Source organism: Oryza sativa, chromosome 8, assembly GCF_034140825.1.
Source record: "Oryza sativa Japonica Group chromosome 8, ASM3414082v1".
Taxonomy (NCBI): Eukaryota; Viridiplantae; Streptophyta; class Magnoliopsida; order Poales; family Poaceae; genus Oryza; species Oryza sativa.
The window spans coordinates 13,772,240-13,798,572 of NC_089042.1; the positions used below are offsets into that span (position 1 = coordinate 13,772,240).

The 26,333-nt window shown below is 50.9% G+C and overlaps 1 protein-coding gene across 1 annotated transcript; it reads left to right on the top strand.

Annotated features, from left to right (window-relative positions):
* Window positions 1-2,208: 2,208 nt before the first annotated feature.
* On the top strand, window positions 2,209-3,660 carry LOC107281933 (uncharacterized). The gene is made up of 2 exons (XM_015793765.1): window positions 2,209-2,316; window positions 3,250-3,660. The coding sequence occupies exons 1-2, from the start codon at window positions 2,209-2,211 to the stop codon at window positions 3,658-3,660; spliced, it is 519 nt and encodes a 172-aa protein (XP_015649251.1).
* The last annotated feature ends 22,673 nt before the right edge of the window (window positions 3,661-26,333 follow it).

The following is a 26,333-nucleotide window of genomic DNA, read 5'->3' on the forward strand; positions in this document are numbered from 1 at the left end:
TACAACGCGGTCCTGGGGAGACCTGCATTGGTGAAGTTCATGGCTGCCACCCATTATGCCTACCCCCAGATTAAGATGTCGGGCCCCAACGGCCCTATCACCATCTCCAGCGATGTCAAGATCGCCCTGGCTTGTGCGGAGCAGCGTGCCGACAGTTTGGCGGCAGCCACCGAGCCAGAGGAGGCCGGCAGACCCCCGGAGGCCTCCACATCACGCGCCTCCGAGAAGCGGATCACCTCGGGCGACGAGGTGCCCGTCAAGGAGATACCCCTTGGCCACGATCCGTCCAAGACCGCCAAGATTGGCAGTAACTTGGACGCCATATAGGAAAGCACGCTCGTCTCCTTCCTGCGGGCAAACTTCGACATCTTCGCTTGGAAGCCGTCGGACATGCCTGGGGTCCCCAGGGAGGTGATCGAGCACCACCTCGCCGTGCGGTCGGATGCGTGACCCATCTGGCAGAAGATACGGCGCCAAGCCCCGGAGCGACAAGCCTTCATCCGCGAGGTGACGCGGCTCCTGGAGGCCGGCTTCATCCGAGAGGTCATCTACCCAGAGTGGCTGGCGAACCGGTGGTCATTCCAAAGGCCAACGGCAAGCTCCGGATGTGCATCGACTACACGGACCTCAACAAGGCATGCCCCAAGGATCCTTTCCCTTTACTACGCATAGATCAGATAGTCGACTCCACTATGGGGTGCAACCTTTTGTGTTTCCTAGATGCTTATTCAGTATACCATCAGATTCGCATGGCTTGGGAAGATGAGGAAAAAACTGCTTCCATTACCCCTGTGGGCACCTTTTGTTATACAACTATGCCTTTTGGTTTAAAGAATGCAGGCCCTACTTCTCAGCGCATGACTCGCATTACTTTGAGTAATCAGATACGGCATAATGTTGAGGCCTATGTCGATGACTTGGTGGTAAAAACGCGCCAAAAAGACACATTGCTGCAGGATCTGGCTGAGACCTTCGATAGCCTTAGGTCCACGCGCATGAAACAGAACCCCGAAAGGTGTGTGTTCGGTGTGTCGGCGGGCAAGCCTCTCGGTTTTCTATTCTCAGCACGAGGCATAGAAGCTAATCACGAGAAAATACGCACAATAGAGATGATGCGCCCCCCAATAAACTAAGGGATGTGCAGTGTGTCACTGGATGCATGGCCGCCCAAAGCCGATTCATATCAAGGCTGGGAGAGAGGGCGCTACCCCTATTCAAACTCCTCAAATGGTCGGGGCCGTTTGTGTGGACGGAGGAAGCGGGACAGGCCCTCAACCAGTTGAAGGCTTACTTGACCTCTCCCGCGACCCTTGTGGCCCCGGGGCCAAAGGAACCGCTACTACTCTACTTGGCCGCGGCCCCCTAGGCGGTGAGTGCCGCCCTCATAGTGGAGACCGATGAGAACCACCCGCGAGCCGCGGGACATGAGCCCAGTCATGGGGAGGAACCAGGGGCCCCCTTAACCGGTGACGGCCCCTCGTCCCCCAGCGACCCGACTGCCGAAGCCCCCGAACCCTAGGTAGGCCCCGAGGCCACCACGGGAGAACGGGAGGCTCTGGTAGGCGGCCACGAGACCACTCGCACGAACGGGGTAGGGAGCCCATCCGAGGCCCCGATGGACGAGCGCCCCAAGGCAGGCACCCCTGACGATAAAGACCGGCCCCGCCGAAAGATGTAGCGGCCCGTCTACTTCGTTAGAGAGGCACTCTGGGACGCGAAAACCCGATACCATCAGACCCAGAAAATGCTTTACGCAGTCCTGATGGCCTCGAGGAAACAACGCCATTACTTCCAGGCGCATCGGGTTTTCGTGCTAACGTCCTACCCCCTTGGCCAGATCCTGCACAACTGAGAGGGTACCAGATGGATCGTGAAGTGGGCCATCGAACTCGCTGAATTCGATCTACATTTCGAATCACGACACGCGATTAAAAGTCAGGTCTTAGTTGACTTCATCGCTGAATGGACCCCGGCGGACGATTCCAACTAGCCCCCCGATCCCTCCCTTCCCAAAGGAGGGGAAAACCCAAACGCCGACATCCGCATCGGACACTGGGTTATGCACTTTGATGGTTATTTGAACCTTCAAGGTGCCGGGGCCGGAGTTACACTAACTTCGCCAAGCGGGGATGTCCTCAAGTACGTCGTTCATCTCGATTTTCGAGCCACGAACAATATGGCGGAATACGAAGGACTCCTAGCGGGACTATGGGCAGCGGCCGCCTCCTGGTTCTAGGTGATTCCCAGCTGGTCATGAACCAGGTCTCCAAAGAGTACCAGTGCACCGACCCACAGATGCACGCCTACGTCCGCGAAGTGCGACGCATGGAGCGCCACTTCAACAGGCTCGAGCTCTGACACATTCCCAGGCGCGACAACGCAGTCGCCGATGAGCTGTCGCGTATTGCGTCGGCGCGAGCCCCACTCCCCCCGGGAGTCTTTGAAGAAAGTCTCATGCAGCCATCGGCGCGCTCGGATCCCCCGAGGGTGCTTAACGCCACAACCCCCACCTCGATGCCTAGCGAGCCACAGGCCTCGGGGCCCGAGGGGGTCAACCCCGACCCCACACGTCAGATCGCCTGGATGGCCGACATTCGGGCATACCTCGACAATCACACTCTTCCTGAGGATCGCGCGGAAGCCAAAAAGCTCGCGCGCATCTCCAAACGATATGTGCTAGTAGAAGGGACCCTCTACCGGCGCGACGCTAATGGAGTCCTCTTGAAGTGTATCCCTCGGAAGCAAGGCGTCGAGCTCATCGCCGATGCCCATGAGGGAGAATGCAGGGCCTACTCGGCCTCGCGCATTTTGGTTGGTAAAGCCTTTCGGCAAGGCTTCTACTAGCCAACCGCACTCTAGGATGCCTAGGACTGGGTCAGGCGATGCAAGGCTTGCCAGTTCCATGCAAAGCAAACCCATCAGCCGGCCTAGGCTTTGCAGGTCATCCCGCTCTCCTGGCCTTTCGTAGTCTGGGGTTTGGATATCCTGGGGCCCTTCAAAGCGGCCCGTGGCGGGTACCAGCACCTGTACATCGCCATCGACAAGTTCACCAAGTGGCCCGAGGCTTACCCGGTCATCAAGATCAATAAGCATTCGGCCCTGAAGTTCATCAGAGGCATCACATCCCGATTCAGAGTGCCGAACCGTATTATCACGGATAACGGCACCCAGTTCACCAGTGAGCTGTTTGGTGACTATTGCGACAACATGGGCATCATGTTATGCTTCGCCTAACTCGCCCACCCCAAGAGCAACGGCCAAGTCGAGCGCGCCAACGCTGAAATCCTCAAAGGTCTCAAAACCAAGACGTACAACGTCCTCAAGAAGCACGGGGACTCTTGGCTTGAGGAACTACCTGTGGTGCTGTGGGCCAATTGGACTACCCCGAGCCGTGCAACAAGAGAAACCCCTTTCTTCCTGGTGTACGGCGTCGAGGCGGTCCTACCGTTGGAGCTCTCCCTGGGCTCGCCTCGTGTTGCGCTCTACAACGAGGCGGACCAGGACGAGCTCCGTCGCGATGACCTCGACTATTTGGAAGAGCGAAGAAGGCGCACGGCCCTTCGGACGGTGCACTACCAACAGAGCTTGCAGCGCTATCATCAGCGCCACGTCTGGGCCCGATCACTGCAAGTCCACGACCTTTTCCTACGCCGCGTCTAGTCGCGCTTACGATTGAGCAAGCTTGCACCAATGTGGGAGGGACCGTACAAAGTGATCGGCGTCCCCCGGCCGGGTTTGGTTCGGTTGGCCACGGAAGATGGCACAGAGCTGCCTAACCCTGGAACATCAAACATCTTCGCTGCTTCTACCCATGATGTCGAGTGTTTTTGCTTTTGGGGCTCGGACCAACCCCCGCACATCCCTCGGGTTGTGCGGGCTTGGCCGGGGCTACCATTGTCAATATTTTGTATCTCATTTTCTCCTCAGTAAATCCTTCTATTTAATCAAAGCTATTGTGCGCTTTTTCTTTCCCTTCCTCAGTCTCGGTTTAGGAGTGGTTCACACTTACCATGGCCCCTAGGTGGTGTCGGGTAACCTGAAAATCGCCGAAGGGGAGCACGGACGCGGGCTGTGCCCCGAGCTGCGGCGAACCCTGAGGGCTCAGAAGGACCTACGCACAGTCATCCCCGACCCCCGGTCGTCGTAGCCCCGGCCTGGCCAGTCCCGCTGGGCGGCTCTCCCAGGGTGACGGCTCTGCCCCTCGCCGTTTAGGTGACGGGGGCTAAGCGCGGATTCTTCTCCCTTATCCGAACGAGCCCGAGGAGGGAGCGAAGGAACGAAAACAGCGGTTCACCCGTAAAGAAATTAGCTAAGTGGTTTCGCCTCTCTCCCTTGTCACAGGCATTCATAGATTAGAAAAGAGTGCAGGAATAAGAGGAAGAAGGCTTATTTACATCCATCGGGGGCGGCACGAAGGCCTATAGTTAACCATGTCCATTGCAAAAGCACAAAAGCAAGGGAAATGATGAAAAGGGCAATCACGGGGCGCCGGGCTTCCGAGTTTGGCGCCGCTAACAACTTCGTCCCAATCTTCGTCATCACCATCACCATCGCCATCGCCGCCACCGCCCGAGGGTGTTGCAAGAGTAAACCGAGGGGCTGTCCCCTCGAAGCTCGACACAATCTCGTCAGCCGCCTCCTGGACTTGCTCTCGGGCCGCCGCCTCGGTGCCCGGGGGGAAGTCCTTGAGCGGCCATCAAGGGAGGAACTTGGGGTCGCGGGCTTGGTAGCTCGCCAGGACGAGCTCCACCGTAGCCCGCGCCAAGGAGGCCGACAACGACTTGACGACTGCCATCTCGTCTAGCCGGTGTGCGAGCGCCGGCCTGGTGGTCGGCAGCTTCTCGTCCCAGCCGTTCGATGACGTCATGGAGGAGGCCGGGCCCCACATCGTTGGCAAGATGAAGGGCCACGATCTCCCCAGCCCGGTCCTGCGAGAGCATTCTACTTCGCGGCGAGAGCATTCTACTTCGCGGCGAGCCTGTCTGCCAGATCGGCGCCGCCTTGCTGCTCGCGCGACGCCACCGCCTTCTCCCTGGCCTCTAGCTCGGACACCCGCTCCGCCATCGTGGCGCGCTCGGCCCGAGCGTTCTCCAGGTGGCGGCTCTCCCAACCGGTGACGGCTTCCTCACGCTTGGTGAGTTGGTCGCCCAGCCGGCACGCCGCAGCCTCGTGACGGGCGACCTCAGCCTCGCGCTCCACGAGCGAGGCGTCCCGCCTCTGCCATGTCTCCTCCTGGAGCCGCAACTCCTCTGCGCGACGGGCCACCGCGGCCTCAGCGGCTGCGGTGGTTTGGGTGTGCTCGGCGGCGGCCTCCTCGCAGAGATGGAGGGCGGACTCAGCCTCGGCCACCCAAGACGGATAGCCTGGTGAAGTTCATGCATAATTTCCTGGAAAAGGAAACAATGTTTCTCTGGAACCGTTATTGGAAGACGCCGGTGAAATCTAGTAAACCGGCCAAGAAGCTAGAGCAGCCAGCTCAGAGAAAGTCGTCTCAAGCACCAAAACCAAAGAGGGTGTGGAAGGGAAAGCCAAAGACGCCCGCTCCATCACCTCCGGAGACCGGTGGAAAATCCGCGAACTAAACTGGAAGGAGGTACGGTCTTGCACGTCGGACCTAAAATGACGCGACCTTCGCCAACATGTAAATTGGTACGTATCCGCATATTTATTTTCATCAATTTGAATTTTTTGCATCAACACATGTTTGAATTTCAAAATTTGCATTTAGGATTTTGAATTTTGAGGAAATTCTTTCAAATGAATTTTTCAGAGCAAACCAAAATAAAATTTCCAACGAAAGTTCGTTGTGCCACGACCACATTGACCGCTGGATTCCAACGGTCAAAAGTGGGGCTGGTTGAGCCCACCAGGGGTTCGGCCGAACCCCTGGTTCGGCCGAACCGGCCAGGCAACGGCCACCTTCCATTTTTGGCAGAGCAACGGGGTCCCACATGTCATTTCTGACCGTTGTGGGTACCCTATATAAGCCAGCCGGCCGGGAGAGGGAAATCCACCCCATTTCAACACTTTTTCATTCCCTCTCCAAACTTTGCTCTCAAGTTCATTCAAGCTTTGATAGTTTCCATCAAATTCAAATACTTAGTTGCGTACATACAAGTCGTTTTGGTGAAACTAACCAACGGGTGAAATTTCTTGCTATTCTAACCCCCGCCGAGTTAGTCCGTTCTTACTCCATTGTGCAGAATGAGGAGGCGATTGTCTCGTCTGTTCAAGGGATCCGGCTCTTCATCAAGTCATCAAGACGAGTCTAGTGCTCGTTCATCAGCCGATGTTTTGATGGAGGATGCCAACGCTCCGCGATGTATCCTGAACGACGCCGACCTCGACCTTGTCGACGATCGGGAAAGGCAAGCCTACTACATGCTGAGTGATGAGGACACAACTAGCTCGGATATAACCATGACTACCTTATGTATTAATCAACCAAAGGTGCATATGTTCTACATTAGATTTACATGTTATATATTTGAACAAACGTTGCTACACAATGAGTTTCCTGTGTTTTTGTCTGCAGAGGTACTTGCTTGGGTGAAGGAAAAGAAACCGAGCGTAACGAATTCATGGATGATCAAAGAAGTTGATTGGGGACCATATCAAGACCTTCTCCAAGTCCACTTCCATTTCATCACGTCACTTTTGGTCCATAGAAGACAAGAGATAAAGTTCTACACGTTTTGGATTCAGATTCGAGCCTCCTGACAGCATCAACTTTGAAAGGACCTAGCCGCTGATCTAGAAGGAATTTCGGAGCCCATGAGTACTTGTTGGAAAGCTTATGGAGTCTACTTTCAGATTGTTTTGGTCCCACATCAAAATTCCTACCGAGCTGACGGGAATCTGCAAAACAAGTCACATATCTCATCCAGTCCGAATCTAACTCGGGTTTTGGGCCTTGTAATTGTGTCGTGGGCTTAGCCCAAGGGGGTGTGCGCCCTAGGGCATCCCTAGGACGTCTAATCATATTAATTCAGTAGCCGTCATTGTTTAGAGTTGGGTTTTGCTTAGATTATTCTGTTAAGAACAGTTTCGCCGCTAGATCGGTTTGTGGAACCCCAAATTCGTGTGCTTAATCATTCATATGCAATTTGGTTGCAATCTATCTTGTTCTTGCTTGTGTTCTTCGATTCGCATACTGGAATTAGTCTTCTCGGCGAGGTCAACTGGGTTTCGGCACGGTTGATAACGAGAGGAGATGTGGTGCTACGATTGCGGGGCTCAGTAGCGTGTTCGTTCAGAAGCCGAATCGAGTTGTGTCGCGACTCCGCCCAAATCGACTGTTTATCAATACCTATCGGAAGATCGGGACCTAACATCCCTCATCACTGAGTGACCGAGAGTATGCTCACATGTGAGAATACTCTCCGGAGCTGCTGAAAAAGATAGGTATGGATACTGACTTTTGTGCTATTTGGAAAGCTGTTGATTGGCAGAGATTTGTTGTGGTGGATGAGCCTGGTTCTTGTTTGCTTACTTTGCAATTTCTGTGCACTTTGAAAGAAACAGAAGATGGAATTTCCTTTCGTTTTTTCCATAAGGAATACACACTTTCATGGAAAGGATTAAGTACACTTATTGGTTTTCACAACTCCTGTACAATCGATCTCCAGAAAGGAATTTCTGGGTTCGAGAAAAATATGTTTTGGGAAGACATTTCTAGTGCTCCAGTTTGCAAGAAACCTAGGACGAATGATATCCATAACCCTACACTTAGGCTTATGCACAAATGGATTGCTATGACCTTGTTTCCTATAGGTGATCTTAGACCCATTAGGTGGGATGAATTAATTATCATGTTTGCCATGGTTAGAAAGATCAAAGTTGCTCCTGTGAAATGTATGATAAGGCAATGGTTAGAAAGTATAAGATTTTCTGCTCCTGTTGAGTGCACTTCCTTGATTACTCGGATAGCAAAGGGATTAGGGGTTGTCAGTGACTAGATTGCTTTTATCTCAGCCGCTCGTCCCTGTATTGATGAGAATTATCTAGTGCAAGGGCACATTCTTAAGCATGGAGTAGATGGATCTTTGGTATACTTTTTCCCCGGTTGTACAAATGAAATCCCGTTGCCTAATGCGGGGTATCATTTGTACAACTGCCATGAACTAACCATTCCCCTGCAGACCATAGTAGAATCTCGTGCAGGTGGAACATACAGGGAGACACACAACATGGCAAGGAATGAATGAGAAGGTTCGTCATCCTCAACACCTGTGCAGATGTATGAGGCAGGTTGGGAGCCAACTAGGGATGCACCTGGATGGACCCAAGCTCCACGCCACTGCATCGGAGTCTCAAGCTAGGCAAGTATCAGTGAAGACCGGTGGCGTGCACCTCATGACACACAGTGGGAGGACATAAGCAATCAACCCCCAGATCGAGTGGTATGCCTCCATCTCCAGGTAAATGGCGCTCAAGTTCCTCTCGTTGGGACTTGGGTGAAACCACCATGAGAATGGATACCCTTGATAAGCATACGGGAGAGATCCAATACAACCTCACGGAACACATAGCATAGATACAAGAATGGCAACAGACTGCTGATGCTCAGTTCGCCAACATCAACAACATGATGCAACAACAGCACGATGACCTGCAAGTATACTTTCGCTTTCATGGGTTCAATCCTTACCAAGGACCCTGAGCGAAAGACAAGCTTGGGGGGAGACATCTCTCCCCCTACTGAGGTAACTTGTATCACATTGTATATTTCCCTTTCCAATTGCATGTTTACTTTCCAATTGCATTTTATAAACCTAAAAACAATATGAAAATTTGCAAAATAGAAAATACCAAAAAAGATAGGTTAAGTCTTGTCATGCTAGGTAAGACAAACTAGTTCTCTTTGTTGAAATGATTAATAGTTGCTCTGTTTTATATCTCTTATATATGGGTTCGTAGGTAAGTGCTCTCTCAAAAATTAAATATAAGTAGCCAACAATTATCTGGGAACCTGAGGTAAATGAGCTACATTTGCTAATCTAGTCTAAGTTGTTGCCAGATATGAGATAGTAAAAAAGAGTTGCTATGATTCTGGTCTAAGTTTGACTTAAATTCCGGATGCTTTGTTTTTCAAAATGATAAATTTGAAAAGTTCCTCATTTGATATAAATTACTACCAGAGCCAAAAATGTGCCATCATGATTGAACCATATACATTTTGGTTGCTTGCCATTCCATTGAACTTTGTCAAATTCTTGTGACTTATGTAGATACTTCTCATGCTCTATGATCAAGATCATACGTCCACATATATGCACATGCTAAACTCCTACACTGGGAGCTAGCAATTATCCATTCCATTTCCATACTACTACCAAAATAAATTCTCCATGCTTTTATGTGTTTTCTTCTCCTAAAAAGAAAATCCTTTCTGAAAAAAAGAAGAAGGGAGGGAAAGGCATGGTTATGAAAAATAATAATAAAAAAATATAAAGTTATGCTCTCTCAAGCATGAGCATGATATTAAAACAAAGAGAGAAGGAATATAGCCAGCTCTCTCCTTATTAATAAAAAAAGGATTTTTGGGAGAAGGAAGTAAGCACAAAGGAGAAGCATTTTCTTTATTTTCTTAACATTCCATTTCCACCATATATCACACACTTTGCACAATCTTGATCTTGAGTATGTTTAGTCATATATTTTAGTCTAAGTTTTTGACTTAGTAATAAATGTGAATGCAAGTACGCCATGTATGATCCCTATCGAGCTCCACATATCAAACCTTAGAGTAGGAATCAAAAAGGCAAAAATGGTGAGGAATTTATATTGATACACTTTGAGAGATTGAGTGAATCATTTGAGGAACTTGGATTTCTTTTGCAAAATTATTTGAAAACTTCCAGAATAAAAGTTGAATGAAGATTGGGTGATTAGTGCTCTAATTGCTGTTCTGTCTATAAACCGCCTAAGGCAAGGAGAAGCAGTGTCTCGTGGGAATCAGGGTAAGGGTAAGCCACCGTGCCAAAGATTATTTAATTTGGGAGAGAGTACATATACCTTGCACATGTACCTTTGAGATATACAACATAGTAGCAACTCCTGATCAACAACCAAGTCTTTGTTTCCTTTCCTCCTTTACTCGGGACGAGCAAAGGTTCAAGCTTAGGGGGGTTTATTGACGGTCGTTAGCGATCAGTTTTCGACTATCAATATTACCAAAATAGAGGAGAACTAGTTATGCTTGCAATGTACATTTATGTTAGAACAATAATATTTCACTAGTATTTGGTTTACTAACCTTTTGCAGAGAATAACTATAAAGTGGGGGGAGAATCGACATCAAATCAATCGATAAATCAATCGGACGATGTTGAGAATCAGACTTATGTATGAATGGGCCAAGAACTCAGACATGACCGACCAATTGGACCAAACTTCACAAGTCGACAGAGAGAAGCAGTGGAAGATACCGCCAGCCGAGGATGGGCTGGTTTGGCCCAGCCCCTGGTTCAGCCAAACCCCCATCAGCGCCATCCATCCTGGGGTTTTGCGTGGACGTCCAGGATTCATCCTCAATGACGGTTGCAGGGCAGTTAGGACATTTCCAGCTGCCACAACCGTCATTAGCAGCTATAAAAGGACCTCACTCTCTCCATCTCTCCACACACCTCAAGCAAAGCTCTCTCATATTCTCTCAAGTTTAGTTTAGTGTTCTTAAGCTAGTGGAGTAGGAATAGAGTAGGAATCCGAGTCTGGAAGCCTTCGAAAGAGTTCGGGTATGGCTCTAGTAGCTTTTCTCTTCTCTTTTGTAATCTTTATACTTTTATTAGAATACTCTTCTTTATACAATTATGGTATTGAAATACTTTCCGAGTATATGAATGCCAACTTTACATTTTGTTCATGTTATACTAAATATACTGCTAGCTTATCTGGGAGATGCATTGGTACGGGTATAGTGTTTGCTTATGCAATTACTCTATGTCATGACGATGATATTAGAGTAGTATCTAGTAGTTTAGACATGGTGTCTAGATTATGGGATATCGTTATTTGGGGTTATATGCTGCGGATGAGAGGTGGGCCGCTGATGGTGACAACTCAGTACAGGTATTCCTCCGCGCGTGTATATAGTCCTAAGTTAATTTCCTAGGGAGGGTACTCCTTCGTATTTAGCCCCAGTTGTATGGTCATGACGGGCTGTCATAAGGAACTCGGCAGTCAGGCTTCTCGAAGTACCAGAAGAGCATCGGATAGAGGGTATTAGCTAGTATATCAGATAACTAGAATGTATGTATATTATGTATACTAGAAGTATAGGAATAGATTCTCTTTCTCTTTTCTTTTCCACTTAGCTTAGATATTTTAGTATGAGAATGAGTAGCTCTCTGCTTGTGTGTTATGCTACCCTTGGATTATCTTAACCCCTACTTAGACTATGATTATTACAAGTAACACATAAACTATTAGTCCAGTTCTCTCTACTGTGATCTTCCCACAGGATTAACTAAATACGATACCCTAGGAATACTCTCGGGTGAAATGCTACAATGGTATATCCGTGCACTTGCGGATGAACTCTGTAACCATAATATACCAGGAGCATTTATGCGCCATTGCTAGGAATTATATTTCTAGTAATGTTGTTAAGAAATTGTCGCGTCCCAAAACGACTCTAAAATACATCCCCGAAATTATGCCTAGAATAATTAAAATCCATGTGAAAGCCTCCAACAATTAAAATGTGCAAAGTTAAAAGTCAAATAAGGCTTGGAGGATTTTTGTATATTTCCTAAAAGCCTAAAATGCGTAAATAAATTTTAGTGGAATTTTCAGAGCACAAATAATAATTAAGAAGAAATAAACAAAGTTAAAATGGTTTTATAAAAAGAAAAACCCTAAAAAGTTCCCTTTCCCTCCCCCTCTCCCTCTTGGGCCGGCTCGGCCCATCCCTTTCCCTCTCTCCCCTCTTCTCCGCGGCCCATTCGGCCTCCTCCCCGCGCGCGCGCCGCTGACGGGCGGGCCCGCCCGCCACCCTCGCTGACGGGTGGGGCCCACCCGTCATCCCCTTCCTCCCGCCGCTCCCGCCGCCTCGCCCGTGCCCTAGCGCCGCCGCCGCCGCGAATCCCGCCGCTCCCGTCCGTCCCGCGTGCAATCAAGAGGGGGGAAATATTCCCCGTGATTCCCTCCCTCTTTCCCCCCATTTTTCCCTCCCTCTCTCCCTCGGATTCGTTCGGAAACTTTCCCCCTAACCTCGCCGGCGCATCAATGGCGGCCGGATCTTCCGCGCCCGTTTCCCCCTCGTCCGGCCGCTCTCTCCCCCTCCCAACCCTATATAAACACTCCCCGTGCCTCCCTCCGCCGTTTCCGCCACTCGCCGCTCTCTCTCTCCGCCGGAATCGAGCTCGCGCCGTCGCTCTCTCTCTCCGCCGTCACCGCCGAGCTCCGGTCCGCCGCCGTCGTCGCTCCGGACCATTTCCCGCCTCGGCGCCGCCTCCTTCGGCTTCGCCGCATCCTCGCCGACCTCGTCCACCTCTCCGTTTCGGTCGCCGACCGCCGGAACACCGCCGTCGACGTCGACCCGAGCGGCGCCGCTGCCTTTCTCCTCTCCGGTCGCCGTTCCCGTCGTCGCCGTCGACCCGGGGTGAGCCGTGGACCGCCGATTCGTTTCCCCCTTCCCTCCCATCTCTCGGGCGCCGCTCCGCCGCGCCGGTGGTCGCCGGCGGCGACCATCGGGGCACGAGTGCGCCACCTCCCGTCGGCTGTGCCGGCGTGGCCACCTTCGGGCGCGTCCCGCGGCTGCAGTGTGGGGCCCGGCCGTCAGCCGCCCGCGCCCTCGGGTGCGGCTGACGCATGGGACCCACGGCGCCGGCCGGTGTGAGCCGGGTGCACCCGGTCCACCGTGGACCGTGAGGCTGCCGCGTGGGCCCCACTCCCGTGGACCCGGTCCGCGCGCCCCTCCCCTCGGCTGACGCAATAAATCCAATTTTAAATTAAAATTTAAATGAAGAAATTCGCAAATATTCATTTAAAGAGCATATAACCTTCAAATGGCCATAACTTGGCCATTTGAACTCGGAATTGGACCGTTCAAGTCTCTAATTTTTCCTTAAGAAGTCAAGAACCCATTTTTGTGCTTTGTTTCTGCTTGTTATATGGAGTTTATTAGACTAAAAGCCTTTTCTTTTCCGTTGGTCGTTTAGACGCTGCAGCTTCGGAAGATCCGCTCTTCGTGGAAGTTGAAGCCGACGTTTGGGAAAGCGAGCAAGGCAAGTCACATCATCCTTGAACATATTGAATCCCAGTTTATAAAATTATGTTGCTTTAAATTATTGCATTATCGCTTTATTTAAATTCCCGCGTTATCACTGTTTTATCTAGCCATGCCTATTTACCTTGGTTATGACCTTATTATTGTTATTGTTATTATTTCCTTGTTCACCCTAGAATAAACAAAACCCCAACTAGTGGACACTCTACTCATGGTACCACTAGTATGATTTTAGGTAGATGCTTCGCTATTTTAATTAGGTAACATTAGGTGGTTTTTCAACTCTAGACTTTGGGAATATTCATATCACCTGGACACTATGGAATGGTTTGGTTATTGTGGAATTGGCTTCACACCGCTCCTTCTATTCAAAATCCCCAAAATGGTTTTAGGCTGGGCTCGGGGTGCATGGTTTTGATAGTAGCACCTCGGCCATATAAGGACCGGTCTTCGGGCCTCTGTTGCAAAGCACTACCGTACTTCCACATGTCTAGTGGGTAAGGCTTAGTTTGTGGCTCAGTCTGGTTATAAACAAAAGTACACGGATGGAGATGGAAGAAGTCGGGGGTCGATGGACATCTCTAGGACAAATGAAGGCTACACGAGCTGCGGCCCGGTAGTCGAGATGTCATGGCACAGGGCCGGTGTCCTGCTGCTAGGGGCTCAGTCCTGCCTGCCTGTCCCGGGGGTTCCGGCCGTAGGTGGGATTGGGTCGGTACTCTTGTCTATGGCTAGGATGGGTTGGAAACTATGTCACGTCTTCCGTCCGTATACCGTGGTGGTATGTGGCACGTGGTTACACGTGAGGAAGATGTGTCTTGTGGGTAAAGATGTACACCTCTGATCAGAGTATAATCTATTCGAATAGCCGCGCCCTCGGTTATGGGCAAGCCGAGCAATGTACCCAAGTTAGTGTTTTAATTCTTAAAACCTGCTTAACAACTAAAAGGAGGAATGGTTGGCCTGGGTTGGCTTGGGACGAGCTGGGACCCAGGGTCGGGTTGCCAGTTCGGTCTGAATCATCGTAGGCCTTGGGTTAAGGCAGGTTCGTGTGGGTTCACGGCCTTGATAAATAATATTGTATAGTTCTAGAATCGTGTTTACAAAATAGCTTTGAGCAACTAAATATCTTTAAATGCTGTTTACTGCAACCCTAACCCTTTATAGTATAACTCCTTTGTACTCCCTTGCATTTATCCTGCACTTGTGGGTGTGTCTTGTTGAGTACGGTGGTTGTACTCAGTCTTGCTCAATTTTTCCCAAACCCAGAAGAGGAGCCCCTAGAAGATGAAGGCTTTAGTGTCTAGCTCGTGCCTGCCGTCAAGCGCCTGTGGTCGTCGCCCTAGTCTTCCGCTGTTTCTCGTTTGTCTTTGTGTGTGCTGGGCCTTCGCTGCCCATGTAATAAATTATCTATTTACGCTTCCGCTTGATAAACTCTGAAATGTATCAACTTTTGGTGTACCTTGCCTCCTGGGACAAGGAATAATACACGCACGTAAGGAACGCCCGTTGGGTTAATTCCGGTCGTGACAAGTTGGTATCAGAGCCACCTTTGACCCTAGGACGAGCCGTAGATCCCAAGCCTTAGCAATATTTTCAAAAATAAAAAAAAATCCTGTCTTATTTGTGAAAATCCTCTAGTCTCTCTCTGTCCTGCTGCTTCATTTATCGCCAAAATCTGACCTTTAAAATGTTGTTTTTCTTTTTGTTTTTGTTTGTAGATGGCCGGCAGCGTCAGCCGTCGTGGCCTGGACATGACTGGTTTCGTCTTGGAGCTGCGGGGCATGTGCGTTGTCCTGGGGTATCCACATGGAGTGGACTACCAGGGCAGGCCGCTTCCGGAGCAGGAGGGTGACGATGCAGAGCCCCACGCTGCTTGGGAGGTTACTGCAGTGATCCTCACTGGCTCTCCCGAGCGGACTTCGTTGGCAGTCACCGCGGGTGGAGATTCTTTCCCCGCCGCTTGCCAGAACGCCGCTCTCCTCGCCATCGGCACTCTTCACCAGCGCTACCCGGACGAGTTGCAGCACTCGCCCTACCGCTACCACCCTCGCCGCGGAGGAGCCCGCGACTACGCCACCTTCCGGGATGCTAGCTCGGAGGATGACGCTACCATCATGCACCTGGCACGCATGGTGGAGGCGTACGACGCGGCTCGTATCGACTTCCATCAGATGGTGCGCCGTGGGATGGTCGAGAACAACATGAAGATCCTGGAGCTGCGTCAGGAGAATCTGCAGCTGAAGAAGGACCTAGACGCAGTGGAGGCGCAGCTGCATCAGCTCAAGATTGCCCAGGGAGAGGTCTGTCGCCCCAAGCGCCGCCGCGTCTGCCGCAGCCAGAAGATCACCGCCCGCAAGAGTACCTCCAGGCCCGAGCTTGTTCGTCAGTCCCTGGCGTGGACTTGCTTCGTCGAGACCCCTCGTGCCGAGCCCGCGCCCGTGGTTCCTCAGGAGGGGTAAGCCTCCGGCGTTGGTAGCACGGAGGATGCGCTGCTGCTCACCTTCCGTCCTGGCCCGTCGCAGCGATAGACGAGCAGTTAGTAGGCTTGCGCGTGTGTTCTTTCTCGTTTGTCTTCTTGTTGGAGTCGTGTGGGGCATGGTTATGCCGGTGTGTGGCATAACTGTGTCGGAGCCTGTCTTTATTCTATTTGCTTAAGCAACTTGAACTTTAATGAACCAATTTAATAGCAGTAATAAATTCAAGAATTATGGTAGTCGTGGGTGGTTAGCTTTAATTGTCAGCTCTCTCTGTTTGCTGGTTTTGTGTGGGGTTTCCAGATGGTGACGACCAGGAGAAGTGCTGCCACCGGTGATGGCAACCAACCTGAAGGCAGCAACCACAACCACCAGGGCAGCCCACCTCCACCTCCTCCTCCGCCTCCACCACCACCACCAGACACCAACGCCATTCTCACCCAAATCCTCGCCCAGCAGGCCAACATGATGACTGCTTTCCTCCACCACCTCCAAAACCCGCCACAACATAATGCTCCACCACCACCCCCCACAACACTCTAAACTCGCCGAGTTCCTCCGCATCCGCCCACCTACCTTCTCTAGCTCCAATAACCCCGTGGATGCGTTGGATTGGTTGCATGCCGTGGGGAAAAAGTTAGACACTGTGCAGTGCAGCGATGAGGAGAAAGTCATCTTCGCCGCCCACCAGCTGCAGGGGCCCGCATCTCTATGGTGGGACCATTTCCAGGTTACGCAGCCAGAGGGGCAGCCTATTACTTGGGCTCGCTTCACCGCCGCTTTCTAGAGAACCCATGTGCCCGCCGGAGTCGTGGCCCTTAAGAAAAGGGAATTCCGAGAGTTGAAGCAAGGCAACCGCTCCGTGATGGAGTATTTGCATGAGTTCAACAACCTGGCCCGTTACGCCCCGGAGGATGTGCGGGAAGATGAGGAGAAGCAAGAGAAGTTCTTGGCGGGAATGGACCCTGAGCTGTCCGTCCGTCTAGTCTCCGGTGACTATCCGGATTTCCAACGTCTGGTGGACAAGAGCATCCGCTTGGAAGCCAAGCACAAGGAACTGGAGTCGCACAAGGGCCGCTTGGCGAATTTCTGCAATCAACAGGGTGCTAACCAAAGGGTCCGCTACACCAATCCCTATCCAGGGGGATCGTCCTCGCAGCAGTAACAACCTCGCTCCGCGCCCCGACCTCAATTCGTGGTGCGCGTCCCACAGCCGCAGCAACAGCAGAGTCAGCAAGGGACTCGTGCGCCCCGTCCTCCTACGCCAGCTGTGCAGCCTGGTCAAGGCCGCAGGGACGCTCAAGGTCCGCAGCGTCTGTGCTTCAACTGCTTCGAGCCCGGGCACTTTGCGGATAAATGCCCGAAGCCGAGGCGCCAGCAAGGCCCAGCGCCTCCCCGCTCCAACAACGGTGGTAAGGATGTCATTCGGGGTCGTGTGAACCACGTGACGGCCGAGGACGTGCTGACAACTCCAGACGTCATCGTTGGTACGTTCCTCATTCATTCCATCCCTGCTACCATTTTGTTCGACTCTGGAGCTTCCCACTCGTTTATATCTGTGCCATTCGTGGGGAGAAATCAGTTGGGGGTAGAAAGGCTTAGGAACCCTCTGCTCATCACCACCCCTGGAGGGGTTATGACAGCAAAGTATTATAGTCCTGCCGTCCCTATAGAAATTCAGGGGATTCCTTTTCCCTCGGATCTGATTCTGCTAGACACCAAGAACTTGGATGTGATCCTTGGGATGAATTGGTTGGCTCAATTCCAAGGAGTAGTGGATTGCGTGAGACGCACTGTCACTCTGTACCGAGGGCCGGAACAACCGGTTGTTTTCTTTGCACCCCCAACCTCTGTCAGTAGTTCAGAACTTCATCAGATAGGACTGTCAGAAATCCCCATCGTCAGGGAGTTCGGAGACGTGTTTCCGGAAGAACTACCCGGTATGCCGCCCAAGCGAGAGATTGAGTTCCGGATAGATCTTGCTCCAGGAACCACTCCTCTGTACAAGCGACCCTACCGTATGGCAGCAAATGAACTGGCCGAAGTTAAGAAACAGTTGGAAGAGTTGAAAGAAAAGGGGTATATACGTCCGAGTACTTCCCCCTAGGGTGCTCCTGTGATCTTTGTGGAGAAGAAAGACAAGACGAAGAGGATGTGCGTTGACTACAGAGCTCTCAATGAAGTCACCATCAAAAACAAGTACCCTCTTCCCCAGATCGATGATCTGTTCGATCAGCTTAAAGGTGCCACTGTATTCTCCAAGATTGATCTTCGTTCCGGATATCACCAATTACGTATTCGTGAAGAAGATATTCCTAAGACCGCATTCACCACGCGATACGGACTGTATGAATTCACGGTGATGTCGTTCGGTTTAACCAATGCACCTGCCTTCTTCATGAACTTAATGAACAAAGTGTTCATGGAATACTTGGATAAGTTTGTCGTGGTTTTCATTGATGACATTCTGATGTACTCACAATCAGAGGAAGACCATCAGCACCATCTCCGTCTGGTGTTGGGAAAGTTGCGTGAACATCAATTGTATGCCAAACTTAGCAAGTGTGAGTTCTGGTTGTCCGAAGTCAAATTCTTAGGGCACGTGATATCTGCTAAAGGAGTTGCTGTGGACCCCGAAACAGTGACCGCCGTCACCGATTGGAAGCAAGCCAAGACAGTCACTCAAGTCCGCAGTTTCTTAGGTTTGGCAGGATACTACCGGAGGTTCATCGAGAACTTCTCCAAAATCGCTCGACCCATGACACAGTTGTTGAAGAAAGAAGAGAAATTTGTGTGGAGCCCGCAATGCGAGAAGGCGTTTCAAACTCTCAAAGAAAAGCTGGTTTCCTCGCCGGTGTTAACCTTGCCAGATACTCGCAAGGATTTCATGGTGTATTGTGATGCTTCGCGCCAAGGATTGGGGTGCGTGCTCATGCAGGATGGTCATGTGGTGGCCTATGCCTCACGCCAGCTACGGCCTCATGAAGGCAACTACCCTACCCATGATTTGGAGTTAGCCGCGGTGGTTCATGCTCTAAAAATCTGGCGGCACTATCTCATTGGGAATCGCTGTGAAATATATACTGATCATAAGAGTTTGAAATACATCTTCACTCAGTCGGACCTGAATCTTCGGCAGAGGAGATGGTTAGAACTCATCAAGGATTATGATGTGGGAATTCACTATCATCCTGGTAAGGCCAACGTGGTTGCCGACGCTCTAAGTCGAAAGAGCCATTGCAACACTCTTAACGTCCGTGGCATTCCACCTGAACTTAACCAACAGATGGAAGCCCTGAATCTAAGCATAGTGGGTCGTGGATTCTTGGCTGCGTTGGAAGCCAAGCCCACCTTGCTCGATCAAATCCGCGAGGCTCAGAAGAACGACCCGGACATGCATGGACTCCTCAAGAATATGAAACAGGGTAAAGCCGTTGGTTTCACAGAGGATGAACACGGAACCCTATGGAACGGAAATCGGGTATGCGTTCCAGATAACAGAAAACTTAAACAGCTGATACTTCAGGAAGCTCACGAAAGTCCTTATTCCATCCACCCTGGCAGTACGAAGATGTACTTAGACTTGAAGGAGAAATACTGGTGGGTTAGTATGAAGCGGGAAATTGCAGAGTTCGTGGCCCTTTGTGATGTGTGCCAGCGTGTCAAGGCAGAGCACCAACGACCGGCCGGACTCCTCCAACCTCTCCAAGTACCAGAATGGAAATGGGATGAAATTGGAATGGATTTCATCACCGGACTTCCAAAAACCCAAGGTGGATATGATTCTATATGGGTAGTTGTGGATCGCTTAACCAAGGTAGCTCGATTTATTCCTGTGAAGACCACCTATGGAGGGAACAAACTAGCCGAGCTCTACTTCGCTAGAATCGTGAGTCTCCATGGCGTTCCCAAGAAAATCGTATCTGATAGGGGAAGCCAATTCACCTCTCACTTTTGGAAGAAGCTCCAAGAAGAGCTGGGTACCCGATTAAATTTCAGCACCGCGTATCACCCGCAGACAGATGGACAGACCGAGCGTCTAAATCAGATCCTAGAAGATATGCTTCGCGCATGTGTCCTAGATTTCGGGAAGACCTGGGATAAGAGTCTCCCCTATGCCGAGTTCTCCTACAATAACAGCTACCAAGCCAGTATACAAATGGCACCTTATGAAGCGTTGTATGGGCGCAAATGCCGGACACCGCTCTTGTGGGACCAAGTTGGGGAAAGCCAAGTGTTCGGGACTGATATCCTGAGAGAAGCTGAAGCGAAGGTCAGAACCATTCGGGATAATCTAAAGGTGGCACAGTCCCGGCAGAAAAGTTATGCAGATAACCGTCGCCGTGACCTGGAATTCGCAGTGGATGACTTTGTGTATCTTCGGGTCACGCCATTGCGAGGTGTGCACAGGTTTCAGACAAAAGGGAAGCTCGCACCTCGGTTCGTGGGTCCTTTCCGTATCATTGCCCGACGCGGAGAAGTCGCTTACCAGTTGGAGCTGCCCGCCTCCTTGGGCAACGTGCATGATGTGTTCCATGTGTCGCAACTCAAGAAATGTCTTCGAGTGCCATCCGAGCAGGCCGACTCAGAGCGAATTGAAGTTCGCGAAGACTTGACCTACGTGGAAAGGCCAGTGAAAATCCTGGACACCATGGAGCGCAGGACCAGGAACCGGGTAATCCGTTTTTGCAAGGTCCAGTGGAGCAACCACGCCGAGGAAGAAGCTACTTGGGAGCGTGAAGACGAGCTGAAGGCAGCCCATCCTGATCTCTTCGCCAGTTCCTCCGAATCTCGGGGTCGAGATTCCGTTTAAGGGGGGTAGGTTTGTCGCGTCCCAAAACGACTCTAAAATACATCCTCGAAATTATGCCTAGAATAATTAAAATCCATGTGAAAGCCTCCAACAATTAAAATGTGCAAAGTTAAAAGTCAAATAAGGCTTGGAGGATTTTTGTATATTTCCTAAAAGCCTAAAATGCGTAAATAAATTTTAGTGGAATTTTCAGAGCACAAATAATAATTAAGAAGAAATAAACAAAGTTAAAATGGTTTTATAAAAAGAAAAACCCTAAAAAGTTCCCTTTCCCTCCCCATCTCCCTCTTGGGCCGGCTCGGCCCATCCCTTTCCCTCTCTCCCCTCTTCCCCGCGGCCCATTCGGCCTCCTCCCCGCGCGCGCGCCGCTGACGGGCGGGCCCGCCCGCCACCCTCGCTGACGGGTGGGGCCCACCCGTCATCCCCTTCCTCCCGCCGCTCCCGCCGCCTCGCCCGTGCCCTAGCGCCGCCGCCGCCGCGAATCCCGCCGCTCCCGTCCGTCCCGCGTGCAATCAAGAGGGGAGAAATATTCCCCGTGATTCCCTCCCTCTTTTCCCCCATTTTTCCCTCCCTCTCTCCCTCGGATTCGTTCGGAAACTTTCCCCCTAACCTCGCCGGCGCATCAATGGCGGCCGGATCTTCCGCGCCCGTTTCCCCCTCGTCCGGCCGCTCTCTCCCCCTCCCAACCCTATATAAACACTCCCCGTGCCTCCCTCCGCCGTTTCCGCCACTCGCCGCTCTCTCTCTCCGCCGGAATCGAGCTCGCGCCGTCGCTCTCTCTCTCCGCCGTCACAGCCGAGCTCCGGTCCGCCGCCGTCGTCGCTCCGGACCATTTCCCGCCTCGGCGCCGCCTCCTTCGGCTTCGCCGCATCCTCGCCGACCTCGTCCACCTCTCCGTTTCGGTCGCCGACCGCCGGAACGCCGCCGTCCCCGTCGACCCGAGCCGCGCCGCCGCCTCTCTCCGCTCCGGTCGCCGTTCCCGTCGTCGCCGTCGACCCGGGGTGAGCCGTGGACCGCCGATTCGTTTCCCCCTTCCCTCCCATCTCTCGGGCGCCGCTCCGCCGCGCCGGTGGTCGCCGGCGGCGACCATCGGGGCACGAGTGCGCCACCTCCCGTCGGCTGTGCCGGCGTGGCCGCCTTCGGGCGCGTCCCGCGGCTGCAGTGTGGGGCCCGGCCGTCAGCCGCCCGCGCCCTCGGGTGCGGCTGACGCATGGGACCCACGGCGCCGGCCGGTGTGAGCCGGGTGCACCCGGTCCACCGTGGACCGTGAGGCTGCCGCGTGGGCCCCACTCCCGTGGACCCGGTCCGCGCGCCCCTCCCCTCGGCTGACGCAATAAATCCAATTTTAAATTAAAATTTAAATGAAGAAATTCGCAAATATTCATTTAAAGAGCATATAACCTTCAAATGGCCATAACTTGGCCATTTGAACTCGGAATTGGACCGTTCAAGTCTCTAATTTTTCCTTAAGAAGTCAAGAACCCATTTTTGTGCTTTGTTTCTGCTTGTTATATGGAGTTTATTAGACTAAAAGCCTTTTCTTTTCCGTTGGTCGTTTAGACGCTGCAGCTTCGGAAGATCCGCTCTTCGTGGAAGTTGAAGCCGACGTTTGGGAAAGCGAGCAAGGCAAGTCACATCATCCTTGAACATATTGAATCCCAGTTTATAAAATTATGTTGCTTTAAATTATTGCATTATCGCTTTATTTAAATTCCCGCGTTATCACTGTTTTATCTAGCCATGCCTATTTACCTTGGTTATGACCTTATTATTGTTATTGTTATTATTTCCTTGTTCACCCTAGAATAAACAAAACCCCAACTAGTGGACACTCTACTCATGGTACCACTAGTATGATTTTAGGTAGATGCTTCGCTATTTTAATTAGGTAACATTAGGTGGTTTTTCAACTCTAGACTTTGGGAATATTCATATCACCTGGACACTATGGAATGGTTTGGTTATTGTGGAATTGGCTTCACACCGCTCCTTCTATTCAAAATCCCCAAAATGGTTTTAGGCTGGGCTCGGGGTGCATGGTTTTGATAGTAGCACCTCGGCCATATAAGGACCGGTCTTCGGGCCTCTGTTGCAAAGCACTACCGTACTTCCACATGTCTAGTGGGTAAGGCTTAGTTTGTGGCTCAGTCTGGTTATAAACAAAAGTACACGGATGGAGATGGAAGAAGTCGGGGGTCGATGGACATCTCTAGGACAAATGAAGGCTACACGAGCTGCGGCCCGGTAGTCGAGATGTCATGGCACAGGGCCGGTGTCCTGCTGCTAGGGGCTCAGTCCTGCCTGCCTGTCCCGGGGGTTCCGGCCGTAGGTGGGATTGGGTCGGTACTCTTGTCTATGGCTAGGATGGGTTGGAAACTATGTCACGTCTTCCGTCCGTATACCGTGGTGGTATGTGGCACGTGGCTACACGTGAGGAAGATGTGTCTTGTGGGTAAAGATGTACACCTCTGATCAGAGTATAATCTATTCGAATAGCCGCGCCCTCGGTTATGGGCAAGCCGAGCAATGTACCCAAGTTAGTGTTTTAATTCTTAAAACCTGCTTAACAACTAAAAGGAGGAATGGTTGGCCTGGGTTGGCTTGGGACGAGCTGGGACCCAGGGTCGGGTTGCCAGTTCGGTCTGAATCATCGTAGGCCTTGGGTTAAGGCAGGTTCGTGTGGGTTCACGGCCTTGATAAATAATATTGTATAGTTCTAGAATCGTGTTTACAAAATAGCTTTGAGCAACTAAATATCTTTAAATGCTGTTTACTGCAACCCTAACCCTTTATAGTATAACTCCTTTGTACTCCCTTGCATTTATCCTGCACTTGTGGGTGTGTCTTGTTGAGTACGGTGGTTGTACTCAGTCTTGCTCAATTTTTCCCAAACCCAGAAGAGGAGCCCCTAGAAGATGAAGGCTTTAGTGTCTAGCTCGTGCCTGCCGTCAAGCGCCTGTGGTCGTCGCCCTAGTCTTTCGCTGTTTCTCGTTTGTCTTTGTGTGTGCTGGGCCTTCGCTGCCCATGTAATAAATTATCTATTTACGCTTCCGCTTGATAAACTCTGAAATGTATCAACTTTTGGTGTACCTTGCCTCCTGGGACAAGGAATAATACACACACGTAAGGAACGCCCGTTGGGTTAATTCCGGTCGTGACAGAAATACCAACAAAGATCCAAACCATGGGGTAATCACATCGGCCCTAATGATGGATAGACTCCTGAATATCCCAAGGCTGCCAATGGGCAGCATTGACAACATTGAGTTGGCCCTGATTAGGAGTGTGACTTTTCACCACTGGTGGGTTGAATGGAAGAAGCATCTCTTCCACCAATCGGCTTCGATGTACATGACCACCATCTTCCCGGATCAGATTCCGCAAGTAAGTGTTTCTTTTCCTTTATCCTATTCCACTTTGCTGAGCCGATGCTAATATTTGTTTACCGATTCTTCAATTTCCTTCGTTTTGCAGACCACAGAATCTTCGCCCCCTCATGTTAGCCAAAGCGGGGAGCCCATAAATTATGCCGCGGGGATCATGCCGAACGGTGGAGGACTTGCTCCTTCTATCATCGATTATAATGCTCCGAGGACGTCTTCGTTGCTTCATGGTCTCCCTCGTGATCCCATTGAAACTAGGAGGAAAAGGGCCAAGTCGTCGGACGCCAAATCTCGTCCTAAAAGAAAAGCTTCGAAGAAGCAGAAGGCAACCGCTGCTGACGACTTGCTGACCATAGACCCGGACGTGGAGGAATGTCTAGATAACGAGGAGATGGAGGAGGCCATAGATGAGGCTGCTGCCGATGTGAGTGAAACGAGAGAAGGAGAGCAAACGCCTCCAGCCGATCCACCAAGCCTGAAGAACGTTCAAAGCCCCGTGAAACGCCATTCAGTATGTTGTTTCTCCCTTCCTTTTTCTTTTATTTTAGTATGGCTATATCTCTCACTTACACATCCCTTTTATGTTTTGAAGAGGAAGAAGGTGGCCACCAAGAAGCCATCGACACAGCTCCCACCGGTAATTTCGTAACTCAGTTTTCTCCCGTTGCTGATCGTATACTGTCAAACTCATCTTTTCTCCCTTTTTTTAGCCGCCTCGCTCTCCGTCTCCTTCTCGGCAAGAGTCGAGCAAGCAGACTCCATCGGCTGGTAATGATCCCGACAAAACCAGAGAAACCCTGAAGTGGTAACTAGCTATTTATGGAGATTGGAGGATGACCAAGGGGTCCCTAGGATCGTGCTCCACTAGGTTGGGGTGCACCCCACTTGGACCCCACTTGGGACGGGGTCCCTAATAAAGTTACAAGCCCATAGGCCTACTGTAGGCGACACAACACCTTGTTTATTCAATTGCAGATGACTTAGAAGGAATTTAGCAATGAGGCTGGATACGTTGGAAAGATGACTCCGAGAGCTTTTCATCAAGTACACTCGGGTTGAAAATAGAGCTCGTATGCAGATTTAGCGGCCGTTTGAAGTCAGCAATGTAGCAGGTGGCCGAATTGGATTCCAACACTTGGAGTACTTGATATTTATGTATTCTTGTTGATCCATGATGTGAGCAACAGTTGTATCCTAGTAGCCATGGTCACATCAACTAGGGTAGCTAAGGTAAAGCAAGTCTAGGAGGAGGAATCCACTCCAGATAATTTCAAAACGACACAAGATGGGAGGACGGCTCTGTAAGAATTTATGGACACAAACATCTTGCCGTTTCCTCGTCTCAACAGGAAGCCAACCGTGGACGAGCAGATCAGCCAGTTCATCAAGGTAATTCAGAAAATATGCATCAATATTCCATTACTTGATTCAATGCATGTACCCACGTATGCACGCTCAAGGACATCATAAGCAATAAGAGGCCACTGCCAACCACGAAGATCGTCAAACTGATAGAGGAGTGTAGCGCTGCTATACTCAACTAGTTTCCGAAAAAGAAGAAAGGTCCGGGGTGTCCCACTATCAACAACGCAATTGGGACGTTACACTTCGATCAAGCCCAGTGCGACCTTGGAGGAAGCATTAGCGTCATGCCCAAAGGTAGTTTCTGATCAGTTGAATTTCACTATTCTCTCGTCTACACCCATGATGTTGCAGCTAGCCGACTCTACGGTCTGCTACCCAGTGGGAATTGCCGAAGATATTCCGGTGAGAGTTTGGGGTTGCTTCATCCCCATCGACTTTGTAGTACTGGACATGGCCACCGACAAGGACACAACACTTATACTTGGGTGTCCGTTCCTAAGTACCGCGGATGCTCGCATCAATGTGGAAGCCGAAAAAATGTAACTCCACATTAATGGGAAGGAGGAGAAATTTGAGTTTCAGCACGGGAAGGAGCAATGCTCCATGATTAAGTACGTGCCTAACAAAAAGTATATCCAGGAGGTCGAAGTGACACCCCCTAAGAAGGATATCCTCATAGCATTCATGGAAAAGGCGTCGAGAAGGGAGCTCTCTCTTCAATATCAAAATGTCAAGACACCAAAGAGGCAAGGGGCACAGCCAAGGTCGCGACTCCAAAAGTCCGCTGAGTCGTCCACACTAGCTAAACCCAGGAAAACTAAGAAAGTTTAGCGAGTCAAAGAACAACAATCATCGGTCTCATCAACTGCGGAGTCAGACATCGCTTCAAATTAAATGGAACAGAGAAGTCCCACTAGTTGGACTTCAAATAACGAGTCCTTTGCCAAAAGGTAAATTCTGTAGTTATTTCATATTTACTTTCCAATTGCATATTTGATTTTTCCAAACTTGAATTTGCGTATTTGCTTCCCAAACCATGTTTGAATTTCTAACCCCTTTGCATT

What these genes read in the sequence shown, in the direction of transcription:
- LOC107281933 (XM_015793765.1), top strand. Translation starts at nt 2,209, where the DNA reads ATGGGCAGCGGCCGCCTCCTGGTTCTAGGTGATTCCCAGCTGGTCATG. An exon ending in TGCACGCCTACGTCCGCGAA is followed by an intron (nt 2,317 to 3,249) that starts GTGCGACGCATG and finishes GCCCACCCCAAG; the next exon opens with AGCAACGGCCAAGTCGAGCG.